The sequence below is a fragment of the Lepisosteus oculatus genome, chromosome 1 (genome assembly GCF_040954835.1).
Source record: "Lepisosteus oculatus isolate fLepOcu1 chromosome 1, fLepOcu1.hap2, whole genome shotgun sequence".
Classification (NCBI taxonomy): domain Eukaryota; kingdom Metazoa; phylum Chordata; class Actinopteri; order Semionotiformes; family Lepisosteidae; genus Lepisosteus; species Lepisosteus oculatus.
The window spans coordinates 57,504,126-57,516,329 of NC_090696.1; the positions used below are offsets into that span (position 1 = coordinate 57,504,126).

At 34.3% G+C, this 12,204-nt stretch overlaps 1 protein-coding gene across 1 annotated transcript in view; it reads right to left on the bottom strand.

The window, feature by feature from the left end:
- enpep (glutamyl aminopeptidase) overlaps positions 1-12,204 on the bottom strand; it is a 51,871-nt gene that overhangs the window by 16,813 nt on the left and 22,854 nt on the right. Inside the window, exons 4-9 of the mRNA XM_015345171.2 lie at positions 8,070-8,190; positions 5,992-6,146; positions 3,865-3,978; positions 1,706-1,840; positions 827-892; positions 192-257 (exon numbers count right to left, since the gene is read on the bottom strand). Of these exons, the coding sequence (XP_015200657.2) occupies positions 192-257; positions 827-892; positions 1,706-1,840; positions 3,865-3,978; positions 5,992-6,146; positions 8,070-8,190 (657 nt within the window). The remainder of the gene's footprint in view (positions 1-191; positions 258-826; positions 893-1,705; positions 1,841-3,864; positions 3,979-5,991; positions 6,147-8,069; positions 8,191-12,204) is intronic.

Genomic DNA, 12,204 nt, shown 5'->3' on the forward strand with positions numbered 1-12,204 from the left:
ATAAGGAAGTTGCAAGGAAAATACAGTGCATGCATTTCGAATTAATGCACATAGACACAAATGAAGAACAAGATGTAGTATTGTGCACTATACACCTGAAGTTTTGTCAGACAGGAAGGATAAAATGCATGGTATAAGGATCAGGAATTATGAAAAAAAAGCTTTTTAGAGAAATATATACATAGACACACCTCAGCTAGGGATCTCCAGAAGTCTGTTGTTTTTGCATTCTGAAAACGGTACGTCTGCAAGTATTTCTGAAAATAAAAGGAATATCAAACATTAATAACCTTTAACCATTTGTATTCAAGTACTGTATTACTCTGATTTTTGTAATATGTCTACTAAACTGAGAGGCATTTAAAACAGAACACATTATTATGGTTTCAATATTTCTGGAAAGGTATATATTCATTAAAAAAATCATTCATTTAATTTCCAAAGAATCGTTATATAAAAGGGTAAATTTAATCTTGGTCTCTTTGGCCTGTGTTACACATCATATGCAGTATAGTGTAATGTTCTTTAGATTGGGAAATGTGTGCGTGATTATGGTGATGATCACATATTACAGCACCTGTGAGCATGGATACAAAAAACTCCAGCAAAATATGCAGTAATAATGGCTCCCAGAATTTCCCTCTATCCAGATACTGTATTGCTGATTATAACTGCACATTATTAAACAGCACACTATCAAGCATCAAGTTGTATAAGCTGAAGACAAGTTGAAAGTTTAGTGATATAGGTGTTGGAGTAATACTTCTCTTGAAACTGCTTCATTTCTGAGCATTTCTGAACCCCAAACCCATCATGCTGCACCCACCTGGCATCCCTCCTGAAACTTATCTGGACCCATCCAGTCCTCCAACATTCTCAGGATTGATGCTCCCTGTGGATGACACGATTGACGATTGTATTAATAATCCTCAAAAACGTAAATGTTCCTTTTTTAATTAAAAACCTGAAAAGCCATCTTTAACTCACCATGTATACACCTGTATTTAATATGTTAATGTGTGTTTACGTAAAGAGGCACATAAAATCCAAAAATACAACATAAAAAACACATGTAAGAATAAATGTTAGGATTTAAAAGATTTATTCATTAAAATTTGTCATTGTCTAAAAGGTAAATTAACCTTATTGTCCAGATAAAATATATGCTTAATGGTTCTTCATGTGTTTTCATTTTAATAGTAGAAGTAATAATGTTATTAGAAGTAGCACTTGTATTAGTAGTATTGACCTTGGTAGTAGCCAGCACAACATTCAAATATATAAATGTGCACTGATACTCTTAATCCAACAGAGGGCACCATTTTAGCAAAACAGACCAAATTTTGAGATGATCCGTCTTTGACAGAGGTCCTGTGTCCTGTGACATTGCTTTGGTTAAGTAACACTTATAAGACAACTCATTCTACAAACAATTACTAGTGAAGGACACTAGTAACAAATATAAAGCATGTATTGTTTTTTAAAAGTAACAATAATCTCAAGGATTTTCAATGAACAAAATACGCCTCTAGAAAATCTAGAAAATTTTCTGAGGGAAAGTCTGTAAGAACTGTAATTGTCAGTTTACAGGAATAAATAAGATTGTCAAAGGTTTTTTCAGTTCACATTCACATATTTAAAACTATTATTGACAGCAAGAATGCTAATATACTGTAGTTAGTGGTTGAAACAGTAGACAGAGCACCTTGCTGTAAGATATTCCATCAAACACAGATGTAATTTCAGCTGGACTTGACACATCCACAATAATTGGGTGAGAGGAAAGCAGGGCATCATCCACCATGACTGGTAAAACATCGTCAATGAGCATTATATCACGCTGGAAAATAAAGACAGGAGATGTACTACAGCACTTCGTGTACATTGTATAGTTCTTATTACAAGTACAACACATTACAAATAAAAATCACAGGCATTGAACCTTGCTTCGTAAGGATTCTCTGATTAACCTCCATTGCATCAAAACAGGACCTTGCAATTGTTTTCAGACCCTGGCACAGTTCTTACATATTTTTGCTTTAACACTTGCCATCATTACATTTTGAGGTAGCAATTAATATTTGATTATGTACACAACCTACTCTACAGATTCAAAGCAAAAACAACAAAAAAAAATAAGTAAATAGATAATTAACTGGAAAGAGAAACAGAAAAGTCATTATTGCATGTATTGAAACCCCTTTACTATGACAAGCCTATCATAATTTAGATGTGCAAAAAGCATTTAGAAAGTTCCATACTTTAGTGACCTGTTTACAGAATGTATTTGCAATATTAGTGGTATACTAATATTACAGAATATTCAGAATGAATACATCTGTCTCTGTAAATCTTTTCAGTAAGGTACTGAATGTCAAGCAAAGACTTAACTATGAAGTCTAAGGGGCTTTCAGAACGACTCATGGATAAAGTTGTAGAACTGCACAGACCAAGATAATGATAAAAACAAATTCAGACACTGAATAAACTTTGAGCTCAGTGAAGTCGATGATAAAAAAGTGGAAGGTATATACTGTAGTACTTAGACAAAACCTAGAGCAAACTGTCTTTCCAAACTGAGCAGCCTACTAAGGCTTTGAAAAAGCTGCAGATTTCAATGGCTGAGATGGGAGAATATGTCTATGAGTCTATGAGTCAAAGCTGGCATATGGCAGCGTGACAAGATCCTTTACTAAACAAGAAAACATCTCAAATGAAAAAAGAAGTGATACAGCAAATGTGGCAAAATGTGAATAACTTGAAAACGTTATATTTAGTACAAAACACTGGATCCCTTTGTCTACACCATCTCTACTGTCAAATATGGAGGTGGCAAATAAATGTTATGGGACTGCTTCTCTTCAGTAGTGACTGGGAAGCTTGTCAAGACTGAGGGTAAAATGAATGGAGCAAAGTACAGGAAAAGCATAGAGAAAAACCTGCTTAATCTGCTGAAGACTTAAAACTGGCATTAAAAAAATCACTTTCTCCAGTAAAAGTCCTGTTTTGAATCTTGCTGAGAATCAGGGAAAGCCTTGAAAATTGCTGTTCATAAACAGACCCCAAGCAACCTGAGAGAGCTTGAGCAAATCTGCCAAGAAGAATGGGTAAAAACAGCACCAAGCCAGTGTGTAAAGCTGGGTAGAGAAAACTCTACTCAGAAAACTCTGTGGGTGTACAAATCTGAGTAATAATGCAATCTGCATATTTCAGTTTTTCCCTTTAGTTTCTGTGGACATTGACTGTATCATTTACTAAAATTGTATAATGTAATATTATGTTATAATATTATGCCCGAAGAAGGCTCCACAGCCAAAACGTTGTGTTTTCTTTCTTCTCTTTCCAGCATGAAATAAACCTATTACTTGTTCCTTTGCAGCCTACGCATGCTGATGCAGCTACCCACCTGAACTAATGTAATATTATACTATAACAAGTGGCAAGGATAACTCATCTGTTATTTCAAAGGGTGATGTACATGTATCTTCATATCCATGGCTTCGTCCCATGGTGAAAATCTCTGTACCTTTTCCCAAATACAGTAAATATATAGTACACTACTCTTCTAGTTAATGTTCCAATAAAGCTATGTCAACTTCTCTTTTGGAGAAATTAGGCATTCAGAGGATGTTTACTCTAAATCAGGAATGCAAATAATTAACAAATAATAAGTTGTTAGCATTACAACCAAACTAATTATTAACTATATACATATCTGATAATTGGGATAATAAAAACTGCTAGCCTGTTCAAAAGAACATTAAATTGATTATTTATACTGATACTGGATGAATCATACAGTGTATTACACAAAACAAATACAGAATATTTTTAATTTCAAATAAAACTCACTTAAAAACTTACCATTTGCCAATCAGGTTCAGCTTTGTTGACACCAATGTATTCAAAAAAACTGGCAAATCCTTCATTAAGCCACAGATCATCCCACCAATTCATTGTCACTATGTTCCCGAACCACTGCAGTAAAACAGTTATGAAAAAATTACTGCACCATATAAAGTAATTTATTTTATCTTCTTTTTCATGCCCATTGTTTTTTAAAACAAAATCAAAATATAATTTGTATTCAAGACACATTGAAATTCATTGTATAGACACTAAAATGATTAGACTTAAATATAAATGTAACATTTTACTATTCAATTGCATTCTTATCTACTTAGGAACAATACTAAATTAAGAGAAAAGCATTAGTGATCAATTCAGAATAGCACTGTGGTTTTATGAGTACATGACAACTACTCATGACACTGGTAGATCACAAGTATTGGGAACTAAGGACTGATTGGTTTATTGATGTTTGTATAAAGGGCTAATGCAACTATATGAAATCAAGAAAATGGAGGCAAAATATTTATTTCACAAGGCTGTGGGTAGCACTGCAAAGATATAGCATGTACAATAAATGTCAGATTTGGAGGTCAAACAAGTACTCAATGTCCTGTTACTGTTCTAGTAATGAGGATAAGTCTTCTATAGATCAGTGGGTGTCAGTCTTGATCCTGCAGTACCCATATCCAAATCCTGTTGGATTTTGTTCCATTTGGGCCCTTCATCACCACTGCTAATTGTTACCTGTAACTGAGCTACTTGCTAGTTCATGCTTTTTCTTTCTGCTCTCAGCTCTTGGTTTAAAAAACACCCACGTTAAAGTGTGTTATTCCTAATAACTTCAGCACAGAGAATTGTATGCAGTCTCTCCTGAACATGCTAATTAAGAATATGTTCCCTTATGTCAGACTAAACGACTCTTGATAATCAATCAATCAATTGATGATGAACAAATACTGATGGGAATGACACTAACAGACTGCTCTCACAATGATGCAGAGTTTTTCTTTCTGCTGAATTCTAATTGCTTATATTTTTTGCTAGCACCAGGGCAGTTCTAAAACTCACTAATTGGTAAAGGATTCATACCATTTAAAAATCGAATTTAAAAATAAGACCCCCAATAGAAAACTGAAAGAAATCACTATGTGAGTAATAACAGAGGTAGAGCAGAACTACAACCTCACTGGGATTACCAAGTACCAGGACTGACAACTGATGTTCTGGGGTATTTTTGAAAACATGGCCTGTGTGCAGAAAAAAGCCTAAACAAGCTAACAGATCAGTTAGTAGAGGCAAATAGCACGGGTACTTAAGCACCCAGTTGAAATATAAATCAGGAGACACATAGGGTACTAAAGGACCAAGACAGAGAACCACTGCTCTGTATCATAAGAGGTCTGCAAAGCTTTTCAAGAAAGAATGGGAAAAAAACATATTTTTTGATTTTTCAAAAATATTTTTGTAAAACACTAAGAATGATTTTAATTCTAATACTCATCATTGTTTGCTAACTACAGCAAGCCGAAAATAGCCCACAGGTGAATACCCTGCATGTACAACATGTCACATAACCCATTGACAGAACTGCTATCTGGAAAGTCTAAATATTCATATGTGCTCCTATGAATTCATGCCATTTGCTGGGTACATGCTCTCTTCTGTCCTTCAGGTTCCAAACAAATGAAGAACTGGAGGCTCACCACAGTTCCAACAAATTGGCAAACAATCGGCCTTTGTACTCCAACTGCCATTAGGTCTCATCAACTGCAGCTACTAACAACACTTGCCCAAAACATTCAGATTAAAAGAAATGAAAAACAGAGGTACTGTAACTCGGGTGTGTTATAGTTTTAAGTCCCATCATGTTCAGGGTTATTGGTTTGGGGTAAATCATCAGTTATGCTTTTGATGTTGAATTACTAGTGTGTCTGTAAGTAGGCAGGTTTGTTGTTTATGCATTTCTTGGGTTGGCAGACATTTGGTCAGCTCTACTCTATGGTTTATGAATTTGTGTGAAACTGCTTTTTTCTATAACAAAAATTTGAGTAACACTTTCAATGAGAGTCTTTTACAAAATGTTACCTATTTATGGAAATGGAATGTAATTTGGTACAGCTTTAAATGTATTTGTTTTACCTGATGAACAAGCTCGTGGGAAATAACACTGGCTACTCTTTGCTTGTTGTATGATGATGACTCATTTTGGTCATACAACAAATTGGTTTCCCTGTAGGTGATCAGTCCCCAATTTTCCATGGCTCCTGTGCCAAAATCAGGGATCGCAATCTTGTCTGAAAGAAAATAGCCATAACATGTCAAATAAAATAGAAAAACAACAGAAAAAATGTACCACCCTTTTTTCATTTTTTTCTTTACTACAGTGAGCTCCAAATTAGTTATCTTACCCTTAAAGCTTCAGCTATTCTTATTTAATAAGCAAAATAGCTCCATATCTCTAGCAATAAGCAGAGCTCTAAGGTAAAGCTAATCAAATATTGAACTTGACAATTATTCTGATTTTTGGTAGAACCCATTATTACAAAGACATTTCAATGAACTTCTAAATTCAAATTTTTCAGTGTCCTGGGTATATGAGGATGTGCAGATATCAGATCGTGGCAAGTCTACAAAAATAATATGAAGCAAGTTCATAGAGGGGTAATCATAGGAGTTTCAACAGTTGATTTGTTTTTAAAATAATCATAAGCTTTTCACAATGCAGTCAACACAATGTGTTCTAGAGGCATTTATGAGAAATAAAACATTTTTAAATAACTTATTAAACTTTTACAGTTATGACTTAGAAAATAGAATTTTGCAAACTTATAATGATATACAATAACAATGAAATGTATGAATTAGAATTTAAAACTTCCCCAGAAACTATTTGACCATTAAAATATCCCCTAAATTTTTAAATTGACACTGGTTTGGTTGTACTGGATAACACAAGATCATCAATCAGGTATGTTTTATAAAACTGGTAAGAAAAATCCGTTTAATTGAAGTGTTTAGTTCATTGGCAAGAACCAAAGAAACATAATATTCCAACATTATTTTCTAAAATTGCGCAACTCATAGATTAAATATGGCACAATTATAAAAGTGATTTGTATTGATTGACTATAGTTTTGATGGATAAATAGCATACATTGTATTGTTTAAATAGAAAAATACATAGACCAGACCAGATTATTGAAAACATTGCACAGTGCTGTAGGAATTTAAATTCCCAGGATTTAATGTACTGTTGGCCAGAAGTGGGCTGCATCCATCTTACAGGCCAGTATACCAGGTTCAAGGATATTTTGTAGTCTGCGACCTACCCTTTTGTTTGAAACAAACCCATTTACACAATTTTTCAACACTTTGAAAACACTAAAATACATTGATGCTAATGTTTAGAACTTTGTTTGACCATATCACAAATATTTGAAAATGAATGGACAAGATAACACATTCTGGTTTGTTTGAAATGCACTATGGACATATTCCAAAATGGCTGGGCAAAACTCCCACTGGGCTGTGCACACTAACCAACAAAATCATCACCATGGAGCTATTGAAGGTCATCACATTCCTGCCGTCCCAAAAATGTGTTTTGACATCCAAATATACAAGTTTAAGTTGTATAATAAAAATAAGTTGCGTGGCCTTAAGCTTATATCTTTTATGTTTCTATTGTTATTCAGCTTTAGGATGCTCAATATGTGTGTTCCATCACATCATCATGCACCACAACACCAGCATGTGACTTGTGTTTGGCCTCTGCTCTTTGGAAGAACAACTCCTGCTGTTACCCAGAAGTATAAACTCAACATTTGGATAAACAATGTACTGGATTGTACTGGTAAAGGATGTACCGGAAATATTTCTGACCACTAATGTTAAGTCACCTTAGGAAACACAACATTCCTATATTCTATATTAAGCAGTCCATACTTAAAATTAATGATTGATTGCTGGTAGAATCAATAGCACAAACCACTTGTGGTTCCAGTAATAAACACTGAGAGTAGTCATTTGCTTAAGAGATGCTTAGTGGTGAGGTGAAAGCCGTTTTCTGTCTTTATTTTGAAGTGATGAAAAACAAAAATGAAATCTCCCGGAAAGAATTTTTGGTATGGGATATTAACTTACATCATCATCAGCATATAATATTTTAAATGGGAAAAAAGATGGAGAAATGACAAATTAGAACTACAAAAAATTACCTAGTTTAGGAAGGGAGTAGTTCATGTTGAAATAGTTTTCAAAATAGTCGAAGATTTCCTTGGTTACATTGGCAGCATATTCTGCTGTGTGTATCTGCTCAGGCTGGACATAAATTCGCAGCTGAAAGAAAAGCAGTAAGTTTCAGTATCTGAAATTAAAATGCACAGATTGTAACTGCCAACATTAAAGCAACAAGAAACACTTTGTGTACTGTAATTCATTCCAACAAGGAACATACATTGACAAATCTGTCTGTTTCATAACATAAACGTTCATTAATTATTTACTGAGGTAATTGTTTTGTACAGCTCATAAAAATACAATTGCTAGCCCAGATGCAAGAAAACTGTATCACATTAGGTCATTAATACATTGTATAACACGGAATAAAAGCTTCACTTAAGAAACTAGACCTTTAAAGTTCATGTGTTGTAGAAACAACAGATCAAAATATATGTGGTAAAGGTTCTAAAACCTCACGAATTAACATGATACATGGAAATAAAACATCATGTTACATTATACCATGTACCATGTACCAAACCAGGTACTCCTTACAGAAATCTAAAATGGCTTCAATAAATAAAGCAATTTTTCAATTGATGTAGAAACTAATAGTTGTTATATTGGTGGATGGGACCTAGGGTGCCAACTGTGAAGAGTTTGTATGTTCTCCCTAAGTTTGCATGAATTTCCTCTGGGTGCTCCAGTTTCCTCCCATAGTCAAACAGCATACTGGTAGCTTAATTAGCTTCTGGTAAGACAGGCCCTGGTGTGAGTGTGTGTGTTTGTGTGTGCCCAGGGATGGACTGGCATTCCATCCAGGGTGTACCTTGCCTTACACCTATTTCTTGTTGAGATAGGCTCCACCTCCCTGTAAGGATTTTTTCTCAGCTCAGATGGACTGCCTAGATGAATAAATTAAACTTTACTTCAGAATGAATATTGTATATGCATGGTGGAGTGAATATAATTCCATAGAAGTTAAGAAACAATATATTTTGATGATCCAGGAGGTTGAAGTGGTTCAGAATGATGCACTTCTTTTTCCTTATGTTACCAGTAAATTTTGACATACACCTATGTTGTGAATGATGTACAGTAATAAATGACTAAAATCCTTTAAAACCACCTAACACCACGTACTGTCGGAATTGTGTCCCAGATTGACCTGGGCTAGCAGCAAGATGAAAAGATTAGAACCGTGCTTGTCTTGTCTCTTCTGGGGTACAGAGCCTGACACAACCAGGTTCAAACAAGTGTAAGATTGTAAAGAAAGATCTGTAAAGTGGCCATCATGAAGCCAAGCATCGTTCTAAAGTGTGAGCTTGAAGCAATCAAGCACAGGCAATCACGCATGACAATCATCTGCTGGGTGGGGAGCATGACCAAAGAGTAAAGGCAAATGTCTAGGAACACCATGCATTGAGAGAGCAAGAGGGCACTCTTCACCTAATGTGCCAAGAGACACAGCAAATAATGTGTGTAATTCTCTATGATAGTGTTAAAGTCTATGAGTGTAAATTAGTTCTTACTTTGGACTAATTTTTGCACTTTTGACTGGAGTAGCTGGTGTATGTTCAACATACAACTGTAAGAATTTATCAATGAGAGCTGGTGTTTGGACAAATGCCTTTTTCACTACATTGCAGGTATGAAAGGCCTCAAATATTGTCCTATTGTAGGGGGAACTGTTGCTCATATTCTCAATTAATGAGAATATCATGTTCAATAGTCTTTGGAGGTATCAAATTAACAGCAGGAATTTAACGAAAGATCGAACACAAGATCGAAGGCCTTGACAAGGTAAATTAATGCACTATAAAGTGGTTACATCTGCTCAAAATATTTCTCCTGAAGCACATTCAGCAAAAAGGCCATATCAGTTTTAGATCTTTCATCTCTAAAGCCCAAATAAAGGAGGCTCCAAACGTTTTCAGTGTACATTCGACCATAATTTTTAATATGCCTCTTGCACACTGACACCAACGTCATGTAGTCTTGCTTTGAAAGAAAAAAATAAGGAAATATTTAAACTCAATTCCTGTTGGGCTGCACTCAGATGGCTGCCAATCAAAAAGAGGAAAAAATCTGATATGGAACATTTATTGCAGTATTGGTATTACCAAGACTTATAGAAGAACAGTGAAGTAAATAAATGGAAGGAATCTAACAATCCAGGAAAAAGACTTTGGGAGACATGGCTTGGTTTGACTGGATAATTTTGTTATACCTACTCAGTGGAGAGGCAGGGGATGGAGGGGAAAACCAATTGTCAAAAACAATCATTGTACTATGTATGGAAATCTTTTGTAAGTTCTAATGCATATGCAAAACTCACTCCTAAACACAATATGTATGGTAACTGAGAGAAATGTTCTAAAGTATAAAACTGCTTGTAAATAAAGTGCGCAGAGCATTACAAGAAAATTAGGCATTTTTGCATATTTCTGGTTATTCTCTTGAAATGGCGTTTTTTTCTTAATAAATTAAAACTTATTTCTAACCTTTCCTAAACTGCAGCGTGAATTCTTGCAGGCCTACAAAGTGATGATATAGACTGCCAAGGTCACGCAGCATGACAAGAGAATGCTACTGCTTTAGCCAAATTACTGCCTGGTGTGGCATAACCCGTTATACAGGAAATTAGTTAAATTTTAGTTTATTTATCAATACAGGATGTAATGCTATTGATTTAGCAAAACTATTGACGTTCAGCACTCATTCAGATAACGTTTCCCAGTTTAATTCATGAATATTGAACATTCTTGATGTACATTTTTCTTTGGTACATCTTTTAGTTTAAGTTTAGCAAGGTCAAGCTTTATAAAATTTTATGTTTTTCAATTTTGTTCATTAATTTAATTTTTTGAAAAACATTAATAATTATGAACTTTACTATTGAAAATAGGGATAACCTTGCTTCCCGGGAGTGCCTGTGGCCTGTGTATCCAAACCAGCTGTGGTGTTACATTATCTCAGCTTAACACACACATCATCAACAGACGTGTTACTCTTCTGTTGAATCAATTTGGACAGCAAGTACTGTAAAAATTATTAAATAAAGGGCTAAAATGCAAGAAAAAATCAGAATTTATATGAGTTATGAAAATCTTGTGCCAACAAAGAATACACATTTTCGGGGGGGGGGGGGGGTGTCAGAAATACAGTACTATTTGTTGAATATACCCTCAGTAAAAGAGGGTTCCTTATTTCCAATCCATTTATGTTGAATTCTAATTTAGAGCCAAGGTGGAAATGAAGATCAGCAAGTTTAATTCAGCATGGCTGTATGGGGATTTGGGTGAATAATTCTTTGGCTTTCACTAAAGTTATTTCAGTATTCTAGAATCCAATTTATTCACAATTGACTTAAAAACAAACAGTAGACTTGTGTACAGTGCTTTTCACTAGAAATGACCTTCATATATCTTCAACTATCCTTCATATACATACTGTATATGTTATCCATGCAATTTTAATTTTAAGTTTAGTAGTCATACATGTGCCTTACAGAACTTGTTCTGCTTTTGTTGTTCAGTGTCTTAGATTGTAGATGTATTTGAAAAACAATTTCTACTTTCATTTCAAAATTTTCAAAGTGTTTTTTATTATAACTATCAAAGAACGATCAGACCCAAAGCAATATTAGACAGGTGGTATATTGAAAATGCTAACATTATATTTATATTAATATGAGTTACAGTGGACTAGAATGGAAAAGTAAAATGAAATCAGACAGATGGATTGAGAAATATTAAAGAGAGAAATATTATGGTAAAAATGTGTACCTATCAGTATTATCAGTATTTAACAATCCATTATCTTGCATATTTTTAGAGCTTTTTGCTTCCAGGTGAGATCTGCTTCCAGTATTCTAAAAATAACTGTAATGTCCTATGGATGTAAATCTAGCAACAAATTATGTTTTATGTGGGAAAGAGTGGAGAACACAGGACATAAGTTTTATTTTCAGTAAGATATATTTGTATTGCATATGCTATGGTTAAAAATAAGAACATCTTCTCCATAAACATAAAACATATTAAACATGCTAAAATGTTATTTTTTCTATAAGCCTTATTACACACTTACTTGTTGTTTTCCATCTGCCATATCCCTTTGGATAGCAAG